Source organism: Dromiciops gliroides, chromosome 3 (assembly GCF_019393635.1).
Source record: "Dromiciops gliroides isolate mDroGli1 chromosome 3, mDroGli1.pri, whole genome shotgun sequence".
Classification (NCBI taxonomy): domain Eukaryota; kingdom Metazoa; phylum Chordata; class Mammalia; order Microbiotheria; family Microbiotheriidae; genus Dromiciops; species Dromiciops gliroides.
The window spans coordinates 216440382-216468131 of record NC_057863.1 but is presented as its reverse complement, the minus strand read 5'-3'; the positions used below and the strand labels follow the sequence as shown (position 1 = coordinate 216468131).

Below are 27750 nucleotides of genomic sequence, written 5' to 3'. Positions count from 1 at the left end.
ATTTCATCAGTATAGGGAGCTCTAGGCAAAGAACTTTCTCTATCAATTCAGATTGGCACCTTGTCTCTTTTGGAGATTTATGGTGACTGATGGTTATAGAAAGTTGCCTGAGCCACAAAGATTAAGTGACTTATTCAAAAGCAAGAGTACAACAGAGGAGGCACAGAGAGAAAGTGTGCAGTAAAGTAGATGGAGAACTGGCTTTAGAATGAGAAAGACTCGGGTTCAAATCCCAACTCTGATCAATTTTTAATATAGCATATATGTGTGTGTGTGTGTATTTGTTTTGTTTCGTTTTGTTTTTCTGATTTATTAAGACATATTCCACAAGATTTCTTCAATTAGAAATTCTTTGAAACAATACCATCATTTTTTGCCAGCCGGAGAATAGAGTCATCAGATTCTCCCATTCTACGAATAGCTCCACAAATTGCATGAGTTTTAAATTGACCATTGAATCTGCCTGAGACCTTGTCAACCTCGCCTACGTTCATCTGGATGGAAGCGTGGTCTTTGGCCCTGATGATTCTGTTGCTCGCGGAGCATTTTTGCGGCAGGTACAGGTCCACGAACTCACCGGCGTCGTTCTGCATGTTGGCAGCTGAGGGAACTGAGTGCAAACTCGAAAGCGGTGGAAGAGAAAAAAGGCTAGCACATATATTTTTACTGTGTTGTCAGGAAACGACATTGGATTTGAAGTTGGAAGGGGTGGGTGCAAATCCCAGCTCTGCCACTTTTTTACTTAAGTAACTTTGGGCAATTAATTTTGTTTCTCTGAGTATCAGCTTCCACATCTATTAAAGGAAGAAATTGGCAATCTTGAAAGTAATTTGAAAATAGGCTTAAAAAGAAAAGAAAAGGAAGGAAGGAAGGAAGGAAGGAAGGAAGGAAGGAAGGAAGGAAGGAAGGAAGGAAGGAAGGAAGGAAGGGAGAAAGGAAGACCAAAATGCTTATACCTAGGATCTACTACAAGACATATACCCCTAAGAGGTCAAAAGGAAAAAGAAAGGTCCCATATCCACTCAAATATATGTAGTGGTATTTTTATGGTAGCAAAGAACTGAAAGAAAAAAAAGCAAATGGCTACCTATTGGAGTATGGTTAAACAAATTGTGGACTGTTACTGTACCATAAGGAATGATGACAATGGAGAATTGCAAGAAGCATGGGAAGACTTTTATGAGTTGATGCAAAGTAAAGTAAGTCAAACCTGGAAAACAGTCAACATAATGGAAAGAACAAAAAAATGAAAATGAATACTTCGTAATTAATTATAATCACTAAACTTGTACTTGAAGAAGTAATGAGGAAAACATACCTCCTTTTCTTTTCAGAGGTGGTAGACCATGGGTATGGTGCATTGCATCTGAATGGTTAAGGCTTTAGTTACTTTTGAAGAACTGCTTTTTATTCTGCCTTTTCCTTCTTTATTTTAAAGGATAACTTTCTGGATAAGGGAAGGAGGGAGGGATATATTGAGAAATGAACATGATATAAAATCAAAAGATACCAATAATTTTTAAAAATGTTTAACTGAAGGGGTTTGACTAGATAATTTGATTTGTAAAATCCTTTTCCATTCTAAAGCTATGATCCTATGAAAAATAAAGAAAATATCTTTCCTGGTTTTTAAAAAAAAATTTATTTCACTTCTTAAATCACAGTTCAGAATATCACCTGGGGGGTGGGGGGTGGGGGTCTGTGTTGTTTTTTTTTTTCCAGGGACAATGACCGACATTTGTTATTCCTTCTTTCCCATTGACCCTATTCTTACTTTAAAGGGTGAAATGCTAATTTCAGATATGTCTTGGCACTCACCTTTAGCTTTCATCTGCTCCTTCCATGAGTGAAACTTGGGACTCTGCATGTTTGGAAAGGAACATATCCTTAGTATCCACTGGGAAGGCCTGGCACCAAAGAGTGTGCTGTCAACTTTTGGGTTCCTGCCTGTTTCTGGCGGAAAGGATAAGAGACAACTCAATAATTTTAGAGGGAGTTCTTTAAATGCCTCAGTGAGATGATTAAGGATTAACTGTCCAAGTGGTAATTTATCCATGGTCCTTCCCTACAAATTATGCTCCATTTCCTCTGTAGTGCTTGAGCTGACCTACTCAATTGCTTACTTCTCAAATACTTTCCTCAAACACTAAAATAGAGAACAGGAACTGAGGGAGTGACTATTGGCTGGTGTGTTTTAAGATGGCTTTTTAGAAAGGCTTCTAGGAAGATAGTCTAGCATAGACTAGGACCTTCCCAACACAATGTTTGGAGCACAGAGGGTCAGTGAGAGTTGAAAAGAATTCCATGTGTAGTATTCTGCATTCCATTTAGGTTGGAGAAATTTGTCTGGGAGCAAACAAAATCCAAGTGAGACTTCCAGCTGGCTAACAGAGAGCACTAGGCAGGAAGACAAGCTGCTCTTCCCCAATCAGTTAGCCCCCTGTGTGGATGGCTGGAATTGATATTCTGTGGTGGACTATGTTGCTCTAGAGATTGTGGATGTGTGAGGCTGAGATGTTCTCCGGAGTTCAGCTGCCTAATTAGACATCACCAAAGTCTGGTTATAGTAGGTTTCATTGCCTCTGGCCCTATAGGATGCTATGGAGTTGAATTCATGCTTACATGCTAGGACGTGCAGCTTTCTAAAGTGAAAGCAGCATTAGAGATACCCAAGTAGCTTTTAAAGCCTCAGGTCCCTACCTTGGCATTTGCACTGGCTGGCTGGCTTAAGGCATGTTCTTCTTCCTCTGAAAGCTTATCTCGTGGGAAGAGTGAAGAAGCTTCCGTCACTGCTTTCTGCTTCGGTTTCACAATGGGCTAGGCAGCCTTTCATATCTGGGAATTCCCTCTCATTCCCCTGCAAAAGCTAGAGGCTCCTGTTCTTTCAGGCCCCTGCTTTTGTCTCTTACGTTTTCCCTGTCTTCATCCCTCTATAGGAAAAGATTGTGACACCACAATGAGTTTACTTTTTTCAGCACTGGGTCTTGGCTTTCTTTTTGTTCTTTGTTAGCATGGAGGCCAACTCTCTCCTGAGGTCAGACCAAAGGGACTCTAACAGGGGCGTGGACTTGTGAATGCATGGTATTAGGTGACTGCCTATCTCCCTCCTCCAATTCTAGGTGTGAGAATTTCTTGCCTTTACACATATTGGCAGCTACAGTGTTCCTTGCTGGGTAAGCGGAAATATATTGGAAAATTAAAGCTGAGAATTATGATCTGTTTAAAGCTTGAGGAAACCATGCCACAGTAGGTTTACAAGGGTCTTTAAAAAAATTATGAAACTATGGTTACCATACATTTAGCACTGGAGAATAACAGTCACAGATGTATATTTATTCTATACTTCAAAAAGCATAGGTCTTCTATTTCTGGTCATGGGAATGTGTTGGAAGAATAAATACTAGCCAGGTATTTTTAAGTTACAAGCTTCTAAATTGAACATAGAAAATGTACCTTAAGAACAATGTTTCTTAGCTTTTTTTTTTTCTGTATCGTGGACCCCTTTGGTAATTTGATGAAGCTTATGGAATCCTTCTTAATATGATGTTTTTAAATACATAAAGTAGAATGCATAGGACTATGCATCCTTCTTAGTCTAAAGGTTCTAATCTGGTAGGATCTCTTATCAGCCACTGTTTCACTCTTCTTCAAGCAAGATGACACAATTCTGTCAGAAGAATTGCTTCAACTTTATACGGTCCTTCTCTTTCTCATGTGTTTTTTTTTCTGTAGGTGAGAATTATATTGAAATATAATTATAAAAATATTTTATAAAAACAAGTTGATGGCCCCCCACACACACACACACAAACAACCACCAAAAAAACCCCCAAAACCCAAAAACCTAAGTTGATGGATTTTAGGTTAAGAACCATAGACCTAAAGAATCCTAAGCATTCTGCCTATAAAATGAATGATTGAGCACTTACAATAGGACCTGAATTGAACTATCTGAAGATTTAAGCCCCTGTCTTTGTCCCTAGGGCTGAGGAGGAGCTTCCTGAAAGCAAAAGTAGTCCACATACAGGGAAGCAAACAATTGACCTCTAGATAGATTGGTTATAGAAGAAAAGGTAGCAACTAAGTTCTTGACCTCTTATCTCTGAAGGTTCTTTTCAGTGTAGGGAGATTTTGGAATGGACCTGTAGATATTTCTTGTCATTTCACCGAATCCCAGAATTCTAGAATTCAATTCTGGGAGTCTTCTTTGTATCCCCAGCACTGAGTATAGTGTCTGCACATAGGAAGCACTTAATATACTGGTTATTGTTGGCCATTTAATCTAACTCATACCCAAACAAGAATCTCATTATATCATAACTACCAAGTGGTCATCCATTTTTTTCTTAAAGTCCCTTAGTGAGGAAGAACCCGGTTTCCTGAAGTACTCCATTCCACTTTTGAATAACTCTAATTAATAATCAATAAGAATTTGTAAATATTAATAAAAATCATTAATAATACTTAGTAATTTAAGAAGATTTTTTTTCCTAACATGAAAACCAAATCCCCCCTTTTTGGAGACTTTTAACTATTGTTCCTAGTACTGCTCTTTGGAGCTAAGCAGAACAAATTTAAACTCTCTTATATACAATAACTTTTCAAATAATTAATGGTACATTAATAAGTGTTCCCTTCTCTGGGCTAAATATCCCCCCTTCCTTCAACCAATCTTTATGTGATGTGGCTTTGAGAACTTGAACCCAGATCTTCTCGACTTTAAGGCCATTTTAAAAAATCCACTTTGCCATCTTTTTAAAAATAATAAACATTTTCTTTTTAAATTTAAAATTTTATTTATTTATCCATTTATTTGCTTGTTTGCTTATTTTTATCCATCCACTCATTTATTTATTTATTTATCTGGCTGTGTATCTATTTATTTAAATTTAAAGTTTTGGTTTGCAAATTCTATCCCTTTTACCCTCCCTCCCCTCCCCCTTCTCCCAGTAAGCAATCAGATATAGGTTATATATGTGCAATTATGTAGGACATTACTATATATTAGTCCTTTTGTGTAAGAAAACTCAAATAAAAGAAAAAATGAAAGAAGCAAAGTGAAAAATAGCCACTGTGCCATCTTGATCATTATTATTTTTATGCTTGACAGCGTGTCAAAGTCATTCCTCGAAAGTGGCACCTGGAACTGAACAGAGTATTCCAGATCTCTAAGACCCAGAAAGTCCTTATAGACCTGGGTTGCATTCTTGCATAGGCTTTGAAAAGAAGTCTATCTTTGTTGAAATCTTTTATTTTTATATTACTTATATTTCCCACAGCACTCCTCTCCCTGCCCATCCCAGAGAACCATCCCTTTTAATAAGTATGAAGAAAGGAAGTTCTACAGAACTAAACAATATACCAAAGAAGTCTGATGTTATACCCTATGCCCATGGTCCCTCACTGAAGGGTGATGGGGAGAAAGTGTCTTCACATCTTATCTTTTTTGGGCCCAAACTTGACAAGTATAACTCCACAGCATCCAGTTGTAATTGATTTGTTGTTCTTTCCATTTTCATTGGTGTCATCATTGCGTGTATTTTTTGTTCCATTTATTTCTATTTATATGTCTTCCCATGCTTCTCTGTATTTATTATGTCCATCATTCCTTATAGAACAGCAATATTTCATTACATTTATTTGGCATCATATGTTTAGCCCTTCCCTAATTGGTGGGCACTTACTTTGTTTCCAGTTTGTCTTGTGTATATGTTAAGAGACAGTGAATAAAGCTCCTTCAGGATTATAAGATCATAGATTTAGACTTGGAAGGAAACTTAGAGGTCATGTGTTCAATACTTTCATTAGTCAGAGGAGGAAACTGATGCCTAAAGTTAAATGATTTTTCCAAGGCCACAGAGATAGTAAGTGGCAGATTCTAATACAGGGGCTCTCACTCTAAAACCAGCACTTGCTATCCTTTATCATGCTACCTTTAACAATGCTGCTTATAGTAATCTGTGTAAATTTATCCAGAAAAAAAAAATTTGGTGGTTGCCCCTTAATTGAATAAAAGCGTTAGGATATAAGTTGAGTGAAAGCACCTTTGGGACAACTTCAGTAGCAGAGAAGATGAGGGAGATGATACATACCTCATCATGATTCCTAACAGTTTTGATATTTTTCCCCTAATGGGTTTCTGTATTTTGAAAGCTTTTCATTTTTTTGTAGTTTGGAAATCTTTACTATTAGATACCTCACAGCGAATAGAGTTCTGGGCCTGGAATCAGGAGGACCTGAGCTGGACTCAGATATTTCCTAGTTGTGTGACCCTAGGCAAGTCACTTAACTATGTTTGCCTCCATTTCCTTAACTGTAAAATGATCTGGAGAAGGAAATGGCAAAGCACTGCAGCATATTTGCAAAGAAAACCCCAAATGGCATCATGAAAATTTGGACAGGACTGAAATGCCTGAACAGCAACAACAAGATAAGGGATTGGATTCCACGGCCACCTCTAAGGTTCCTCCCGTCTCTAAATCTATGATCCTAGGCTCAGTACACATAACTCCCTACTATTGTTGTTCTTATGTGTCATCTCGGAGAAAATAATAGGGATTCCCATGGTGGACATTGCTGAAATGGTGGAAGGCACCACTATAGCAAGGATGTGTCCTTTGACCTATCTTTGGACACTGGGAGGTTTCACTCACTGCTAAAAATACTGGAGCCGTGGTTTCCCAGGGAAGGAGTCATGCTCTGGTACTAAAAGTGTTACACCTAAGTTCCTTGGCATGGCGCTGATAGAACTGTGAGATAGCTGGGCATTTGCTTTAGTTCTCACGGTCCCTTATCCTTCAGTTACTTATGACATGACAGGTCCTCAGTGTCCCCTTCCCTTCCCCCATTGCTGGCAGGCCCCACCCTCCCTTTTATTCCTCTGTAGAGGTCTGTGGTAGTCCTGGATGTTTGGTGGTATAATGTTATAGAACCCGGAAGGAGAGCCTGTAATTCTAATGCTTGATTAAAGGCAAAGGGAAGTCATTGGAGCCCTTTTGACAGCATTAACAGGTGTGAGACCGTACCCAAGCTTCAAGACAATGCCTACAGAAAGCTGGGGAGAATAAAGACCCCAGAGGTGAATGGATTCTTGCAAGATGTTTTCAGCTGAAACTTTTGACTTTGAGTTCAAGCTGTATTTTCATTCAAAAGTCAACCCAAGACCACAGGTTTCTGTGCCTCGGGTCAGAAGTCCTAACCACAATATAATATGTAAACCCATAACTATGCACACCCAAATGATTTGGAAGATCAACCATTAACTATTTAGTGACTGAGTAAATGCAGGGGAGTTATGGGGAAATGAGAGGAAGGGGGGGGGAGGGAGAGAATATACTCACACTTGCAAAGACTTAGCCAAAACCCCAAGGCCATCAGACTTCTTAGATCTGACAAATTTGCTTCATCTTCCCTAGCACTTTCTCCCCCCTCTCCATCTTTGCTCCTTCCATTTTTTCCCTACATCAGTAAGTAAAGTAGAGAATTTTACTATACTGTGAGAGATAATTTCAGGTGTACTCCACCCTTTCATCCCCTGATTCCTACTTTAAGGTCTTTCAGTGGTGTCCAACTCTTCCTGACCCCATTTGGGGTTTTCTTGGCAGAGATACTGGAGTGGTTTAGTCATTTCCTTTTCTGGCTCATTTTACACATGAGGAACTGAGGCAAATAGGGTTAAGTGACTTGCCCAGGGTCACCCAGCTAATACTTGTTTGAAACCAGATTTCAACTCAGGTCCTCCTGACTCCACAGCTCATGCTCTATCCACCGCCTCATGTAGCTGCCCTGTCCTGACCCCCTACACAAAGACATAAAATAAAAAGACTCAATGGCTTCTGAAGTCCCTCTCGCTCTAAATCTGTGATCTTATGGGATATGTGTAAAGAGACATAAAATGTCCCAATAGGTAATAGAAAGGGGGAACCTTTCTTTTAGATCTACTATCTAGTTTTCATTAAGCTACTCCCTGATTTATTTTAACATCTTGTCACTTGGACCAAAAGAGTACTAACTAGATTATGGCTGCAAGGGATTTGGCTCAGAGCCCTGACAAGAGGGGCAATGATGCTATCTCCGAAAGGTGCCAATATGGTCAGAAGTGCACATTCTTCCTGTAGTGTTGATGGCCAGGAGTGGGGGAATCATGAAGAGCAGAGGAATACCGCAGGGAAGAGTGCCCTCTGGGATGTCATCATCCTGGGGAGGAGGAAACACCCTCATTTCCATGTCTCTTCCCAGACTACCTTCTTCCTGTCCCCCCCCCAAAGGATTCTGTTACCATTATCTCCCTTCCCACTTCAGTCCCCCACCCCCACCTGCCCATGTCACATCAATCCAATGCTACCCAACCAGGGCTGACAACCTGTATACTTCCTGGCCTGAGAATCTGTACTCTGAAGGCCTCCTAGGGTGGGTGGAGATGATGCATGGACCTGGACCTCTTCAGGAATTCTTGCTATCACTGCCCCTCTCCTGACACCACTCAATTGGCCATAATTCCCACTTGTAATCTATGTCAGTTGACCAGTGATTAAAGCTTATTTTCTCAAAAGCATGTTCTCTTGCCAGTTCTCCTATTTGTTTATACCTAGACTTGTATCAGATTCTTTAAGCTCTAGTTCTTCTAGGAAGAGTTCTATGCAACAGAGAGAAAAGTAGGTGCTAGGTGATTGGACTCACATCTACTCCCACGTGGAAGTAAATGTGTGGTAAATATGGATGACAAGTAACAGGGCAGCAGTAAGAATGAATTGGGCTACATTTTGTTGGAACATATGGAAGATATACTGCACAGATCTAGACAGCATAGCCAATTAAGGGTATAGGAGATGCCATCCTCCTCTGGAAGACAGAAAATCTTTGCCAGGAACAACTTCCTCTTCAAATGGAAAGATACTGTCTGGAGTTGGCTCCTTCCAGGATTCAGTTAAGGGTGAGTACATCTCCAAAATGTGGGGGCTTGGCTTGGGTTTATCTTTTAAACTATCTGGTAACCTGGATTTTTGTGCTTATGATTTTGTTCATAAATCTCTTTTCATCCTATTTGGGTTATCAGAGTCAGTCTTTGGCAAAATTGTGGTAGACACAGAGTTTGTTCCTACTGCCCTCAGCCCTTGCTTTCTACAACCTTTGCTTGGCAGCCTTTTAATCTTTTGGGACTCTGACGATGTGCCTGTGGGTGTATGTGTTTGGGGGAAATGCTGGGGCGTGGGGAGTTCTACCCCCTTCCCACTTCCCTGAGATCTTGTTCTCAGTTAAGAAGCTTATGTCAGTTGTTTATATCTCAGTGTAAATTTAAGTCAGCGTATCAACTCTTCCAGGAATTTTCCATCTTAAGCCTTATTTCTAATTGTGGAATGAAAGGGGTTTCCTCATTATTAAAAGACTTTTGAACATCCATGGGAGAGTATGTTTTTAAAGGAAGACCTCTGAAACCACACGTCCTGGCAAATCTGTATGGAAGACCCTGTTTATGTTTTGTCCTCCAAAAGAAGCTCATTTAAGTGGAAATCAAGTTTGAGTTTGATTTGACAATTTGGGTCTTCTTTAACCTAGTTTTCCAACTCAAGTTCTATTTAGTTGTTCCTGTCTGAGGAATTCTGGGGAGATCTAGTCTCTAGTGCATGCTCTGCCACCAACTGTAACCTTGGGGAAACCATATAATTCCCCTAGGATTTCATTTTCTCATCTATAAAATAAGGGGCATCGGGGCAAGATGATCTCCAAGGTGCCTTTAAAAGGTCTTTCTCCTATTAATGTTTAAATATATGTGAACTTGGGGCAGCTAGGTGGCGCAGTGGATAGAGCACTGGCCCTGGAGTCAGGAGTACCTGAGTTCAAATCTGGCCTCAGACACTTAACACTTACTAGCTGTGTGACCCTGGGCAAGTCGCTTAACCCCAATTGCCTCACTAAAACAAACAAACAAACAAACAAAAACCCCATAAATATATGTGAACTTAGGCATCTTTATGTTTTGGGGAAAGCATTTCTTTCTTTCTTTTACTATTATTGATAGTCTTCTTTCTCTGTCATTTCCAGTGACCGCTCACTCCCTAATAAACCCCTGTGTTTATAATGTTGAAGTATACAATTAAGCAAAACAAACCAATACATTGCCTGTGTCTGATAATATAAGCTTCATTCAGCACTTATGGCCTTCCACCTCTCCCAAGAGAAGGAGTTATGTTTCATCATGCATTCTCTGAAGCCATTGAATCACTGAATCACTCTGAGTTCTGCTCTTGTGCAATGTTGCTTCCCTTAACATAAAGAACCAATTTCTTGCTAAAATTACTAACCTACCTTCGTTTCACATGTCCGTAACACATTACTGAGTATTTACATGGGATTTGTTCCAATAGAACTTAGCCATCCTTCTTATATCTTGGCACCTTTATATATTTACCTGGTAAATATTTCTATAAAAGAAAAGGAAATGTTCACTTTAAAAGATCTTATAAAAATATCCCCTTGGGGTGGAAGACTAGAGGAGGGAGCATTTTACACTTGAGAAAATTAATCATTTCATAAAAATGTAAGCCACCCACCTAATACTCATAGTTACCCTTTCATAGCTGTCTGCTGGGAATAACAGACATGCTTATTACAAATTACTAGATACTAAAATAGCTTGGTGTCTTTTCCCTATTGTCCTGAAGTAGACTTTATGAACTTTTGCTGCCCGAGTTTTAGTCCTTGTAGGTCTCAAGATTTTCATAAATTATTTTTGACAGCTACTCATACTGTCCCCTCCATTCCCCTCCCTTCCTAGACAGGTTTTGTTGTAACCTACTTTTTTTTTGGGGGGGGGGGGGGAAGGCGCGGGGCAATGAGGGTTAAGTGACTTGCCCAGGGTCGCACAGCTAGTAAGTGCCAAGTGTCTGAGGGCAGATTTGAACTCAGGTCCTCCTGAATCCAGGGCCAGTGCTTTATTCACTGAGCCACCTAGCCGCCCCCTGTAACCTACTTTTGGTTACCTTTTCAGATGGTAAAAGAGAGAAGAGTTTCATAGTTTTCAAAGGTAAGAAATGTTTCAAGTTTAGATAGATTCTATATTTGAGACCCAAAGAACATAATGCTGCTGGTTCAGATATATCAGTGTAAAACGCTCAGTTCTCCAGCAGCATGCTGTCAAGGAATATCTTGGCAAACAAATTCCAGAAACTGACACTCCAGGACACTAATTTGGGAAATTTCATTTCACAACTAGTTGACAACCAAAAAGCTTCTGGATATTCCCTGTCCTCCATGAACATCTTGGATTATTTGTCATCATCCCTTATTTAAAATACATCATCATTACAAATGTTGACCAATTCTATTTTAAAGGTCTAGCACCCTATAATTATTTGCTTGATTTTGAAAGCTTCCCAATCTCATCATACACACAGAAAGTGCTGAATTGCATGTAAATACAGAAATATTTTAAGAATTTGTGCCTTGAATAAAAATACAGGTGTGGGTAACTTCCAGTGTGGGTACTCTTTCCACCAATAGAGATCCAAATTCTTTTTTTTTTTTTTGTGGGGCCATGGGGGTAAAGTGACTTGCCCAGGGTCACACAGCTAGTAAGTGTCAAGAGTCTGAGGTCGGATTTGAACTCAGATACTTCTGAATCCAGGGCCAGTGCTTTATCCACTGCGCCACCTAGCTGCCCCCAAATTCATTTTTTACTTCATAGATAAATAAGACTTAGGGAGATGGTTGATATATGTGATAGAAGTGACTTGCTAGTGAGTATCAGAGACAGGATTTAAACCCAATTCTTTTCATTTAAAGTCTAATATTTTATCTACAAAAACAGAGCTGGGAATTTCTGTAACAGGGTAACATTTCGTTCATACACTTATTCTCCTCAATGATTAAGGAAACCACTGGTCATTTTTGTTTGTGAATAAAAAGATGTGAAAAGAAAATTTAACACCTTACATGGTGTCATGCACAGAAAAGTTGCTCATGATGAATGCTTACTGAATCACTGGTAATGCAAAACTTCATATACTTTGCTATTCCATTCTAATTATGCATGACTGTATTTGAGAGACAAAAATGAAGATCCTGACACAATTTCTGTGATGATCATGACCATCAAGGATCAGATTTATAGAAAGATTTATAGTTTTCAGGGTACATTGCAAAGGGAAGAAGGCATTGGTAACATTTGTACACCTCTGTGTGTGTGAGAGACAGAGACAGAGACACAGAGAGACAGAGAGGCAGAGAGAGTGGCAGAGACACAGACAGACAGGACAGACAGACTCAGAGAGACAGAGACAGTGTGTTCAATCTTCTCACCAAGATAATAACTCCAGTAACACATTTTTAAAAACACACATTTAAGAACACATAGACTCCTTCTATTTGGTTCACCTACTTAGTGTCTAGCACAAAATAAGCATTTGATCATTTTTGCTTGAATTACATTTGAATTGGTCCAGAGGGCTTAAGTATTATAAATCCTTATGTTCTCTCTAAGGTACATAATCAACTCCTTCCCTGAACTTTGCCTAGGTGATGAGCAACCCAAAGGGAGTAGAAAAAACTTCCCTGGGAGCTATTCTCCTCCTTATACCTGCCTCCACACCTGGTTCTTCTCATAGCAAAAGCTCTTCCTTCTCACCTCAAAGTTTTAGGCAGGATCATTCTAATGAAATGTAACTAAGACCTAGAAGCATGCAACACTACATTGTTAGTGAAGATGCAACTCACTATGTAGAAATAGGGGTGGGCATATGCTGCCTATCCCATTTAATATATTTCATATACAATTTCCTTAGAGCATACTTATTTGGATGCTTGTCTGACATGCCTAGAGATCAAGGTACCTAACTGGAGACAACTAAGTGGTGTAGTGGATAAGGTGTCAGGCATGGAGGTAGGAAGACCTGAGTTCAAATCTGGCCTAAGGACACTTACTAGCTGTGTGACCCTGGGCAAGTCATTTAACCCTGTTTGCCTCAGTTTCCTCATCTGTCAAATGATCTGAAGAAGGAAATGGCAAACCACTCCAGGATCTTTGCCAAGAAAATCCCAAATGGGGTCACAAAGAGATGGGTGTGACTGTATAACAACAACTGGTGATGACAACATGATGCCATGGTTTTATTGAATCAGATTGGATTAACCTTAAACCTGGAAGTGATTTGATACTTCACCATGTGTCCAGTGTTGGGGCTCCTATTAGCTGTGGGCACTAAGGAAGTTGAACTGAACCCACAGTTCCCACAACACCATGATATAGAAAGACTTAGAGAGAAATTCCAGAAAGCTCCTCTCAACTATTTTGAGATTTATTTATGCCAACATTTAACGCTAAATCTCCTCTTCCTGTGTTCCTATAGATTTAGGAAAATTGTAGGGCTGCAGAGTACATTGAGTTTTTAGTTACACTTCATGAGAACAGTCCTCTCATAGCCTAAAGTCTTGAGGGAGGCAAGCTTTTGCTATGAGATGAATCAGGTGTTGTGGCAAGTGTGGGAGAACAGCTCCTTTCTACCCCTACCCACTTTGGGTTCTCCATAACAGAGAAAGTTCAGGGAAGGAGTTGATTACTGTTATAAAGAGATGATAAAGATGTATGACACTTCAGACTTTTGGACCAATTCAAATTGAATTCAAGCAAAAACTATCAAATACCAGGCAAGCCACATAAATGGAAAGAATCTTTGTGTTCTTAAATGTATGTAAACTAAAGGTATTATCTTATTGAGAAGATTAAGCAATTCTATCCAAAGCTACTCTGACTGGTTGCTCTATAAGCCTAAAGGCCCCCATATTTCCAAGAAGCTAGACTGGGAAGTGTACAAGCTTTCTTCTGCTATCTTACACTTCCCAGTCTAGCTTTGGATGGAATTGCTTCCTTAAGTCATAAACCTGGGTAATATTGTAGCAAAATGTTTGCTAGGCTGAGGTAATTGTTTATTTTACCAGTAACTTTAACCTATTTTGATCATATCTTATCAGTCTTTGGGGGGTCATGGCAAAGGTGGTAGATACCTCATATAAATTCATTGTGTAGGATCCTTTCAGTGTTGCTTATTTTGACATAAGCCTGTTTCTCCTCCTATGATGTCTGACTTTTCCCACCTGGAAGAGGCCAGAGGAAAGATTTCATGTATGTATATGTATTCATGTATATATGTGTATGTATGTATGCATGCATGTACACATATATACATATACACACATATATAGATATAGATAAAAATTATACACACACATATATATTATATATGTAGGTATCAGTGCAGTATTCAAGTCATTCATCTGTTCTCCCACATTCTACCAAATGACCAGTCTACCTCTTTCTGTGATTATGCATTTCCTCAATGATTTCCTTTATATTTCTTTATTACAACCTACTTTTGGTCATTATGTACCACTCTGTAGTCTTTTGTGTTATCTACAGCTTTAATTCTTCAAAGGTTGTGGCTTTCCAAGGCTCTCCTCAATACAACTTCCTTGGGAGAACATTTGTTTTTAAAAGATTGGTTTTGTGTTGGGGAGCAGTTTGGGATTATTGGAAACACTGAGGAACTTTTCATTCTTGACCCAAAGAAGACACTATCCAGCTGCAGCACATTTTGTGGTTCTATGTACTGATACCCTAACTAAATGTACTGGTCATCTTAACTCATGGAGAAATTTGGCTACTTTTCATCCATTTAAATTTTCCTTATTTAGATTTCTGTGGGTTTTCTTTTATTTCACTGAGGTGACCTTAAAATGTTTTAATTAACAGAAAGGACAGAATTATCTTCATCACGAACTCAAAAGCAACAAGAAACATTATTTGGGGGTGATATCCAGTCATTGATGTCAGTTGCAAGAGGGTGATTTTGCAGTCAGCACAATATCACACACCCCCTGCAACTGATATTAGTGTGTATAAACCATAAACTACAATTATCTTTTGGGCCATGCACACTCATTGCAAGAACTTCAAGAAGAAATGACCAAGTGTCCCATGAAATGTTTCTTATTGTCTTTCAGATTATGGTGAAACAAAGTCTGCCATTTCTGTTGATCCAAGGAGTAGCTATGAGCCCTTTTCCCATTCACCTGGAATTAATAATATTCACTAAAATTTGTAACCACTCTGGAAACTTCTTTAAGTAGTTCATGAGGTTATACTAGTGGATCAAAACCAGGAAAGAGCCCTTTAGAGAGATAAGATAAAAGGGAAATCTCATAGGTATGATCAAGACATTTTGGTAAGTTTCCAAGAGGTCCTGCACATTGAAAAGATACCTTTTGTCCTAGAGAAGGAAAGACAAGTAACCACTGTAGAATAATAAGATGCCGTAGCTGGCAAGGACCTTAGTTCAAACTCCTTATTTTACAAATGAGAAACTGGAGGTCCAGAAAAGTTAGATGACTTACCCAGGGTCACATAGGTAGGCAGTGACAGAGCATGGTATGGAATCCAGTTTGCTTGGCAATTAATTTGGTATTCTTTCCACTGCTTCTGATCTATGGGGAAAAATACCTCTCTAAATTGCACTTCTAGGGGGAAAAAGTCTGTTATTGGTTCTAATAAAGAAATGTTTTCATATGAGTTTTAAATATCAGGCTCTATTATTCTACTTGAAATGGTTTGACTTCAAATTCGATTCTTAGTGCTAATATTCAGTTTTTAATATGAATTCTCTGTGTTGATCCTACCCTTCAGTATCACAGGTCAACTGTTTAAACAGTGTTCTTCATATTGTTTCTGCCTAGTTTCCCTCAGCCTTCTCCCTTTCTCTACATGGTTATTTTCTTCTTGATTTGTAGGAAAAGGGTTAACACAGGATTCTTCTCACAGTTGTCAGTTTCTACCCAACCAGAGCTAAAACGTGGACCAGTGTCCTAAGGCATGTCAGAGAATGTCATTTGGAATTTGTTGATCTTGTGACTTTGCTTTTGCTGCTGTCCACTAAGGAAGGACAGAGGGAGGGTTACTAGGCAGAAATCCCCTCTCCAGCTCCAGTTCTGCCCTGTCTTTCCTCATTTCCCTTCTCTTGATTTTCATTCTCTTCTATGCTCCAGTTAGCAAATGTGCATTACAGTGTTCAGGCTACAACTAGAGCAGTAGCAGCAAGGCAGCTAATTCCACTTGACTTAAGAGCAGTGTGGTTTGAGAAACCAGAGATTCCCATCCCACCCAGCATAATTGCCTATATCTACATATATTTAGATAGATAAATAGATGATAGAATACAGATATCTATTATCTATATTATATCTATTATAATATCTAAATGTATGGATATAAATATGTCTAGGTTTATTCATATTAATATACATGTACATACATATATGTGCATGTACATGTGTGTGCCTATATACCTATATATTCATGTATTGTATGTGTACATATATATGATATAGCACTAGTGCTCCAATTCACATATTTATCTTTTGTTTTTCTTCTTATTATTATTATTCTCTTCTAGCAACACAGCATTCTCCTTTCAATTTTTCTGCTGACTTTACTCATTTTGGTCATGTCTAATTAGAGAATCATAGGATAATGGAAAGAGTGTTGGATTTGGTGTTAGAAAAGTGTTGGTTTTTTTAACTGCAAAGCATCACGTAAAATATGAGTTATTATAATTATCCATTTAGTACCATGCCCTTTCCTCTGAAATTCTAGCTCCTCCTTTCATCCAAGACTTTTAATTTTCCTTTCATTAAAATTTCAAGATGCATTTCCCTTTCTAGAATTTTATGCTCATGAGAAAAATGTATCTCAGTACTTTGTATTTTTCTTATATTCTTTTCCTCCTGAAAAATGAGACTCAGGGAATACTTCTGGGGAAAGAAGTATGATTTGAATTCTTAAGATTTGGGTATGGTAGTTAAGATGTCAAAGATTTCTCTTTATGACATCTTAGCTATTGTATTGGAACTGCCATCCTTTAGACTTATTGGGGTGGGGGAGGGAGAAGACCATTTGGGCAAAGTGATAGTGTGGTATAGTGAAAAGATCACTGGATTCAGAGACAGAGGTTCTAGTGTTGCTGGACCCCACCTCCATTAACCAATTGGGTGGCCAAGGCTTAATTGTAAAGTAAGAGATGTAAGGCAAAACAATATCAAAGTTATCTTCCAGTTCTAAGTTTCTATGGATAGAATTAATTTGAGGATGAGAGGAATTAAATTATATTTTTCATATTTATTACATTAATATTATATATCTTTTTGAAAATTTTGTCTTAATGCTATTGCACTATAAGAAACGATGATGGGGATAGTTTTGGAAAGACCTGGGAAGACTTATATGAACTGATGCAAAGTGAAATAAACAGAACCAGGAGATCAATGTATGCTACAACATCAATATTGTAAAAATAAACAGCTATAAAAGACTTGGTGACTAAGATCTAGGGGGGGAAAGTCTGTTATTGCTTCTAATAAGGAAATGTTTTCATATGAGTTTTAAATATCAGGCTCTATTATTCTACTTGAAATGGTAATGATCCACCAGAACTCCAAAGAATTCATAGTGAAAAATGCTATCCACCTCCAGATAGAGAAATGATGGACTTAGAATGCAGATTGAAGCTTATTTTTTTCTTCATTTTTTCTTGCCCCCCACCCCAAACATGGCTAATGCAACAATATGTTTTACATATTACTTCGTATATATAATGGGTAGAATATTTCTTATCATCTCAATAGGTGAAGGAGGGAGTAAAGGAAGGGAGAGAATTTGTGACTGAAAATAAAAATACATTTTTAAAAGAAAGAAAATGATGTCCTATTCAAATTTCCTGGAAGAGGTTCACTGTCATTTTACTCATTCCTTGCACAATTTCTTGCTTCCTGATCAACTGTTTTCATTTCAACAGCTCTTGATATCTTTTGGTCCTGCCATCAAAGAGGAATCTAATTATGCTGTTTCTTAATTGTGCCTCCAGTTTGGCATCATATAAAGAGTTGAATATTTAGGTCTTCCATGAATGTATCTGCAATATGTGTGTATCTGTGTGTGTGTGTGTGTGTGTGTGTGTGTGTGTGTGTGTGTGTGTGTCAGGATGACTGCAGATGGCTCCAGATGTTTAAGGCAATTGGGGTTAAGTGACTTGCCCAGGGTCACACAGCTAGTAAGTGTCTGAGGTGAGATTTGAACTCGAGTCCTCTTGACCCCAGGGTCAGTGCTCTATCCACTGCATAACCTAGATGTCAATATTTGTATATACGTAAATTATATAAATATATAAATGTGTATATATGTATTCACAAGTGTGTATAATATGTGTATGTGTGTATATTCACATGTTTATTATATATATATATATATGTATATGTGTATATATCCACACACATTAAGAAAAACTGGAGTCTTCTAATGTAGTTAGATTATGTGCCTGTTGGCTTCTGGAGAATCTCACCTAACCAAGATGTATATCCTCACAGACCCAAACAAATGGGAAATCATGAAATTAAAATAAGTAAAATATTCGTGTAAAATATAAAATACATAGAAATTAAATATCTCCCTCTGAATGCCACACTTTTCATAATCCCTTTCTAAATTAAAAACATATATGTAGTGATTTCTCCATGTCCCTCTCTTTTCTAGGTCCCCATATCATCTCACCTTTTGTGGGTTTTTCATCTCACAATTTTCAAACTGGAACATTGTCAAATGTTGTTTGATAGTCACTGGCCTAAAAAAAAAAAGATTAATGAATCAGCAATAAATATTAGAACAAAAAAGATAGTCACTGGCCTGCCTTTTCTTTGGCTGGATATTTCATGGCAGTAAGAACTATAGTTGGTTGGGTTTTGGTTTTTGGCCTTCATTCTCAGAAAGGACCAAGTGACATCCAAGTTATAGTGTGTCTGACTGTGGTTGACCAGAACAATATGAGCTTAGAATGTTCTACCACTAATCGGGCACAAATAGTCCATGTGGACATTTGGGTTGGATTCTCTAAATTTGTGCATCTCACTTTTCTTTTGAGCTACTTCAATTCTGCTTTGACCATAAAGCACATCACTTTCTTTGTTGAGGGCACACCACACTGGACAGTCCTCTGCCAGTGTCTCCCATATCATGCAATCAATTCCACAGTTCTTCAGAGAGACCTTGAGACTGTCCTTGTATTCCTTCTTTTAACCACCATGTGAGCACTGGCTTTGTGTGAATTCTGTTAGCATGGCAGAGAGTAGATTATAATCATGTTCCCCATTGTAGTTCTAGTTGCCCACTGTATGTTTGATGGAATTAGTCTTTATAGCTTTTCTCCTAATCTGTGCTTTCGTACATTTTCTTTCTTTCTTTCTTTTTTGTGAGGCAATCAGGGTTAAGTGACTAGCCCAGGGTCACACAGCTAGTAAGTGTTAAGTGTCTGAGGCCGGATTTGAACTCAGGTCCTCCTGACTTCAGGGCTGGTGCTCTATCCACTGCGCCACCTAGCTGCCCCCATACATTTTCCAGAGAATAGATAATAAACCTGATATGCTCTCTTTCTTCAAAATTCTCCTTCATAAAGATGTATGATCACTATCCATCAGCCCCTAGATGAGAATCCCTTCTACTGGACATTTCCGGAAAGAATTTCCCTAAACCTTCCAATTTTGATGACTGTCATCTAGCATGTATATCTAACTGTTCCTAGATTAACTATATTCTCCCTCCTTGTACCAGGGTATCTGATTTCTATACCATAAGGCTCTGTTCACATAACAGACTCAGTGATGGCACCTATGTCATGTCCTATGCTGAATTTGGCTTTGTTTATATTGACCAAGTCTTAGGTCAGTTCCCCCCACCCTCCTTCAAAAGGAATAAAACCAAGGCCCGCAAAGGAAAAGAGGGGAGTGTGGGTGCTGTGCATGAAGAACAGAATGAAGGCCAGTTTGGTAAGAACTAAGGGTGCAGGAGAAAGAGTAATGCACAATAAGACTCTCAAGCTAGGTCTAGCCTATGTCCCTTGTGCTGCAAGGTAAGATGATTTACCCTTTTTCCAACTACAGTGAAAATGGAACCATGCAAGCCTAACACCTTGATTAAGTCAGCCTTCAGCCTTGTTTTCTTCAATTCCACCATTGCTGACTGACTTTGATCTTAAGATTCATTGTGACCACTGACCAGCTTCCTCTGAATGTGTACAGGTGACTTATTTTCCCTTTATTTCTCTGTATAAGGGCTCTTTTTGTTTGTTGTGCAGTACCACTGTACCCTAACTTGTTTCTAATTCTTGGTTTTGCTTGACTGAGTTTCTCTAATGGCATCATTAATTTTTTGCATTTTCCTTCATCTGGTTTCTTTATCGCTCACAAATGAATTGGAGTCAAGTTTCTAATGGTCATTTTGCTAGTCTCAGGAGACAACTGACCTTTATTTTTAGTTACTTTCCATTCCACAACCCAGCTCATTAATATTTTAGGCCTATTGTGATCATTCAGTCCCAAGGGTTTTCTACTTTAAATCTCATATTTTATTCCTGATTCAATTGTAACAGACACTGAAGAATTTCTAATTTTGATGCTTAACACATATCATATGAAAAATAGCCTTTCAGGGGTCTTCAATCATATGCAAGACTGTTTTTCCAATACCAGTGAAAACAGGGGGAAATATAAATTTATATTATATTTTATTCATTCTATTATGTTTAGATTAGACCTAAGATATAACTTTCTTACCCCCCCAAAATTATGAAAGCTGACCTTTCCTTTCTTGTAATAGTTGTAGCATGTGGGTTTTTGCATTTCTTGAATAATTATTTGATTTTTTAATTTAGTTACCTATTTTCTCTTCAGGCATCTAGATGTCACAGTGGATAGAGTGCCAAGCCTGGAGGCAGGAAGACTCATCTTTCTGAGTTCAAATCTGGCCTCAAACACTTACTAGCTGTGTGACCCTTGGCAAGTCACTGAATTAACCCCGTTTGCCTCAGTTTCCTCAATTATAAAATGAGCTGGAGAAAGAAATGGCAGAGCACTTCACTATCTTTGCCAAGAAAACCCTAAATAGGGTCATGAAAGGTTGGAAATGACTGAACAACAACATTTTAGTTACCTATTTTCTCCCTACCAAGAGATTATAAAATCCTTCAAAGTGGTATTTTACCTAGAATCTAGCACAGTGCCCTGCATTAAGATGATATGATCTGGAAGAGACCTTAGAGATCATCACATCCAGTCCCCTCATTTTTTCTTTTTCTTTTTTTTTAAGTGAGGCAATTGGGGTTAAGTGACTTGCCCAGGGTCACACAGCTAGTAAGTGTTAAGTGTCTGAGGCCGGACTTGAACTCAGGTACTCCTGACTCCAGGGCCAGTGCTCTATCCACTGCGCCATCTAGCTGCCCCTAGTCCCCTCATTTTACAGACATAAGTCACAGAATTAGGACTTGAACCCAGGCCTTCAGATTACAATTCCATCATGGTCTGAATCCTACTGCCACCAATAGTAAGTATTTGTTGAGTTTAAATTAGTATTAGAAGTTGTTATTACCATGACCATACAATACAATCTGAATTTCCCATTCCTTACCATGCTTTTTTCTGGACTCAATGATATTGGAGAGGAATGAAGTGAAAGGTAACATGGAACTCAAGACAAAGAGCCATGAAGAAGCAGTATTTTGCTCTGCCTGTTTGATATTAGGCAAGTCACTTACTTTCTCTGAGCCTCTGAGCGCCTCATCCATAAAAGGAAGGATTTAAACTAAAATGTCTCTTGGTTCTCAATCCTATGCAAGTGGCTTTCCTCTCCTTGTTACTTTGGTGATGCACTATGGTGGGCTTTCACCAACTCTGCCTCTTTTACCTTCATTGCTACACCATGAACCTATCTGTTGACTTCCTAGTGCTAGGAAACACTATACTGGAAGATTGTGATTGGAAGGTTCTGTCCTTGGACATTAGAACATAGGATAAAAGATCGAGAACCAGAAGATATCTCAGAAGCCATCTCATCCAACCTTTTTATTTTACAGATGAGGAAACTGAAGGTTTTCTCCACCAGAGAGGGTGTTATGCATGGAGTAAGTAGCAGAGCTAGATTTAAATTTAGGTTCTGTGACCCCAAGTACAAATAAACAAGTACTTGTGATGCTACCTAAATGTTAAAACAACAAATAGTTCTTGTATGTGTGAACTCTTTTAGTAGAGTGGATTGGTGATTTATTTTGAATATGGGACATATCTTTAAGGACAGGGTAAACACTCATCTGCCTGGGGTTGTTTAAGATGCAGCTTCTGGGCTTCTGTGATGCCAACATTTTTGTTCTTGTCATTCAGTCGTGTCCAACTCTTTGTGGCCCCAATTGGAGTTTTCTTGGTAGAGATATTGGAGTGATTTGCCATTTCCTTTTCCAGTTTATTTTATAGACAAGGAACTGAAGCAAACAGGGTTAAGTGACTTGCCCAGGGTCACATAGCTAGTAAATGTCTGAGACTACATTTGAACTCAGGAAGATGAGTCTTCCTGACCCCAGGTCCTGTATGCTAGATATAGAATATATAGAATCCTCATTTTTTTGTTGTAATTAGCACTTGGATTATTAAAACCCTTAAAGCCCCTTACATCAGTCTTTTTTTTAAAAAAGCAGTTTTCTCCTTTGGAGGTAAAAATGTATGGCCTATGGACAAAATATTTCATTTGTATGATATATTGTAGACTTACCTCTTGCGCCATTAATTGTCATAGAATGAGTGAGATTTTTTTTTATTGCTGTTTTGACATCTGTGGTATTTATATGTTGCATTCCTTTTTCATCAAGTCTCCTGTGTTCCTGTCAACTTATTTATCACATATTCCCTTCCTCAACTTGGTTATGTTGGCTTTTTGCTTTTAGCTTGGGGGAAAAACACAACAAGAAAACCCAAAGTGTAATGAAGATCAAAGTTTTCTCCTCTTCCTCCTCCCCACCCCCCAATAAAATTCCAAGGCATTCCAGGTGTGTCTTTAAATTGGCCACAGGGGATTTCGAATGCTTCTTAAAAAAGGATGCTTTTTAAAAAAATATCTAAAATCCTCTAGTTTTTTATTTTATTTTAAATGAGTGGGGGGGGGGCATTTTGAGATGCTGGGAATAAAAGAAAGCTCCTCAGTTCCCCTTGCATTTTCCTGCCTATATTTGCACCCCCTCCTAACCTGTGCATTGCCTATGAAATGCTGAGAGAGCCATGTAAACTGAAAAAGCAGCAGCAAATTGGCCCCTCCAGGTAAGTAATGGATTCATTGGAGTGAGGGAAAGAGCTTTATTGGTCAGTAGTTAAAGCCAGGGCCAGATTGGCCCATTGGATTAGGTGCCAGAAACACTTAGTCCTAATCTGACTTGTTCACTGACTCACAGTATGGCTTTAAGGGAGTCCATTAATATCCCTCCTTCACACTCTCCATCTGAAAAACAGGCAGAGTAACAGACTGGAAGCTCCCTCTCATGGTTCTCTAAGGCCATCTCTATGTCTTATTACAGTGACTAAAATGCCTTTCAGTAGCATCTAAGCGTGATTCATTTTGGACTCCTTTATGTTCTGTAGCAAATAAAATTTAATAAGATATTTCTTTATTCCCAGTGGTGCAGCAAAACATATATGCATACATTGCCACATAGGTAGGAAATTAGGATTGTATAGACCAGCCTATTGTTTCTAAAGAAGACTGATTTAAGAAGACCAGCCACTGCATGTGGTTTTTTTTAATTTTAAAAAAATTTCAATTTTTAAAATTTATGTACTAAAACAAGCATTTCCATAACATAGTATAATAAAAAAATATATGTTTGCACATGAAACTACAAATCTATTATGTACAACTTGCTATTCCTTTAAAATATATAATAAAAAATAAAATATATAATAAAGTTATCATGTAAATTTCTTTTTTTTCTTTCCTTCCCCCCTCTCCCACATGGCTACCAGGCTACCAAGAGATACAAATAGGCATGCATATATATATATATGTGTGTGTGTGTGTGTATGTATATATGCATGTGTATATATACATACATACACACACACATATATATGTAAAGTTATTCTATACATACTTTTATTTATTAGTTCTTTCTCTGGATGCAGATAGTGTCTTTCTGCATATGACTTTTATAATTAATTTGGGTATTTGTAATAGTTAAAATGACTTATTCACTCAAAGTCATTCTTAAAACAATATTGCTATTATGATATACAATATTCTTTTGGTTCTGCTCATTTCCCTCTTCATTATTTTATGCAAGTCTTTCCATGTTTTTCTAAGATCATGGAGCTCATCATTTCTCATAGCACAGCAGTATTCCATCACAATCAAATGCCACAATTTGTTCAGCCATTCCCCAATTGATGGGCATCCCTGCAATTTCCAGTTCTTTTTTTCCCCATGTGATTCCAACATTAAGGTATGTGTAAGTGATAGGTACTAAACTTATTATAAAGATCTTCTCAATGGCTTTGTTGTTACAAGTCTACATATGGTGACTTAAAAAAATGTTTGTAAATAAATATGTTAATATCCAAGATGAGCTAACTATGAATCTTTAAAACAACAAATACCACGGCATTACTATGCTTTCCAGCAAAGTATGCCTTGCTGCAGTTGTAATAAGAGTCAGCATGGCGTCAGTGTTGAGAGTCAGGAGGCCTGAATTTCAATCTTTGCTTCCTGTTCCTTACTACCTCTATGTCTTTTGGGAAAGAAATTTAACCTCATTTAGCCTTCAGTTTCCTTATCTATAGAATAAGGGTATTGGGTTAAATGATCCTGGGGTCTTTCTAGTTGTAATCCCCATGGTCCTCACCCCTTTTATCTTAATTAGGTGTTTTGGCTGTCTCCTCATGTGGGAATATTTACACTCTCCATTTCAAGGAAGAGGAAGCAAGCACAGCTGCCAAGCCCAGAACTTGGAATAAGCTATGAGAACTCCGCAGATTCCTTAGAACCCAGGGGTTCTTAGCCTGTGATCCCTGAACTTTTTTCCCCCAATATGTTGCTAACTGTATTTCAATATAATTGGTTTCCTTCCTAACCCTGGCCACTTTATTTTTATGCATTTGACAACATGATTCTGAGAAGGAATCCATAGACTTCATCAGACTGCCAAAGGGGTCCACAACATGCACAAAAAAAGGTTAAGAATATCCTGGAATGTAGACATAGGCAGATGTTTTCCAGGCTATTGTTTAAACATTTTTTAGGATGCTACCACTCTTCTAGGCTCTCTCCTTATCCTGAGTCTGCCATTCTAAATGTTCCAGGTCTTTTGGTTCTGCCCACATTAATTGATGAGGGAGAGAACTTTTCCCTCCTACAACAGCAACAAACGAAATACTGTTCATAAGTAATGGAGAGAGCACTCCTTTTGGGACTGGCAAATACATACATGAGTATGTACTCGGGTATTTCTGTTTCTACAGCAGCAGCTGCACTGGTACTTACAGGAAAGCAATAAGATAAATCTAGCAAAACTGCTTAGTATATCTGAAAGGATCCTGGATAACTAGTTGGTCCATTCCCCCTTAACCACCAAGTGATGATTTCTGTCCTTCTGATTTATATAATGTAGCATCTAAAAATAAACTACAGCCCCATTACTTTGACATTTCACTTTAGGACTTATTTTATGCAGCCATAAGGCATCTATGGCCAATTTAACTAGAGACATTCTGGGGTTTATTTAGCCATCAGCTACAGAGAAGTGGCCTCCATCAAGTTATTTCATTCTGGTTGGTATATAAGGGTGTATTCATTTGACCAGATCTGCAAATGAAGTGACTAGACTACACATTGTTTTAGGTTAAAGGGGAAAAATTAAATTAAAAGGGTCATATGAAAGACTGTTACTGATGCTAGAATATCCAAAAAAACAAAAAACAAAAACCCAACTCACCCTGGTTTAGTGCTTGGCTGTGCAATGGTGTAGGGAGACTGCTGTCCCCCCTGCAACTTCAAGTGATTAAACACATAGTAATTTTTTTAAAGTAAAGCTATCTCTAGAAGAGAAGTTATGCAGGTGCTTTGCTTGTAGGTAGACAAAGGTTGATCTTGGACAGGAAGCCTTGTATGTGGTCTGCCTGTAAATAACTCATTGGGATTGAAAATCAAAGGAAGACAAAAAAATAAAAAAAAAAGAATATTAAAGGAAGATTTGCTTGCTAATATGCATCATTGGTTTCTGGTAGTTGTCCTCTTCTCTGTCTGGAATTTGTATAGTTTTTACATTGGGCCTTGCTTCTCTGGGAATCTGAGTCTTAATTTTCTGCTACCCCATGTGAAGTAGATAGATGATTTATTATTAAGGCTATTTACAAATGTCTGATCATAGGATTATTGTTTTCTATCTTTTCTTTTTGGCTATCAGTGTCAACTTTCTAATTATTTCGTTTTCACAGTAGACAAAAAAGTTATACCTTTCTCCTTGTTGAACAAAACCTATAAGAACAAATGCACACGCCCATTTGTGTACAATTGTCAAACTTTTCAGATGAGTTATGTAGACAAAGAATCATGACTGAAATCATTTGAGTATAGGATGTAGAATCTGGAGGCAAAGCTTCCCAGAAGGTGGCTATGGATCACAGCTGATACCCTCTTTTCCTTTTGTTACATTGTAACTAGCCTTGGGCCACTGTTTCCTTCTGGTTTTTGTTATTGTTGTTGAATCATTCAGTCGTGTTCTGCTCTTCCTGAACCGAACCCATGGACCAACTGTCTGTAGAGTTTTCTTGGCAAAGATACTGGAGTGCTTTGCTATTATCAGTTTTATGCAGGCAGGGGTTATAAGTGATTTGCCCAGGGTCCACAGCTAGTAAGTGTCTGAGGTCGTATTTGAACTCTGGTTTTTCTGACTCCAGTGCTCTATCCACTGTGCCGCCTTGCTGACCCAGGGATACTGGCTGCCTGCTTGCAATTTCTTAGAATTGATTTGAGCAATAATCAAATTCTAGATTATCATGGGCTAAAGGAGTATTCTGTAAATGCTCTGCTTTCCCCTTTATTTGAAAAAGTTTTAATTTAGAGCCTTGCTTGGTATATTATCCACCTATGTTCTTTGCTTTCAAGTAGATACAATTTCAGCATGATCTCATTAATTTCCCATGGGTAGATTACAAATAGCTCGTTTTCCATTCATTTTGTATTCTTTTTTAATCCAGATAACCTGTTTTCTCCCATGTGTGGTTTTACACACCTAGGCAGATTGGGGCACCACCTGGGTCCTTTTTCTCACCCAGTTCTGCTTAGGTTTCATTTCAACATTCATTTTACTCATGCAAAAAAAAAAAGTGCTTGCACAATTCCAACTAGTCCTTCACTGTGATTCCTTGGGAGCTTGCCTCATCAGTGTAACTAATTCCTTTGACTCTGGTTTTTGTGTGTGTGTGTGATTGTTCATATCTGAGACTTTTAAAACAAGCTTTAGACCTTCTATATGTATGTTTTTCATAAACTAGCACCTTCTTCATATGTATGGTGTCAGTGAGGGTCTGATTGGCCAATATTAGATCCAGGTCCAAACCTCACTTGTTTGGGTTTTGATGGCTCAGAGTGAGTAGAAATAGCAATGGTTTCTGTTCTTCCCAGAATGCCTGAAGGACTTCCTGGATGGATGGATGAATGGATGGATGGATGGATGGATGGATGGATGGATGGATGGATGGATGGATGGATGGATGGATGGATTTGTATATATGTGTATATATGTAGATTGTATATTTATATGTGTGTATATGTACATATATGCATACATACATACATTTTTTTGAGTAGGCCAACTAGGCCATTCTTTGCCTCATTTCTTACCTAGCCTT

General features: G+C 38.3%; 2 protein-coding genes across 3 annotated transcripts in view; one reads left to right on the top strand and one right to left on the bottom strand.

Annotated features, from left to right (window-relative positions):
• The window catches only part of NHS (NHS actin remodeling regulator), a 439882-nt gene that overhangs the window by 125979 nt on the left and 286153 nt on the right, over nt 1-27750 (top strand). The window lies entirely within an intron of this gene.
• On the bottom strand, nt 340-593 carry LOC122750948 (40S ribosomal protein S21-like). Its single transcript, XM_043997831.1, has one exon. It carries the CDS (start codon nt 591-593, stop codon nt 342-344), a length of 252 nt encoding a protein of 83 aa, XP_043853766.1. The 3' UTR covers nt 340-341.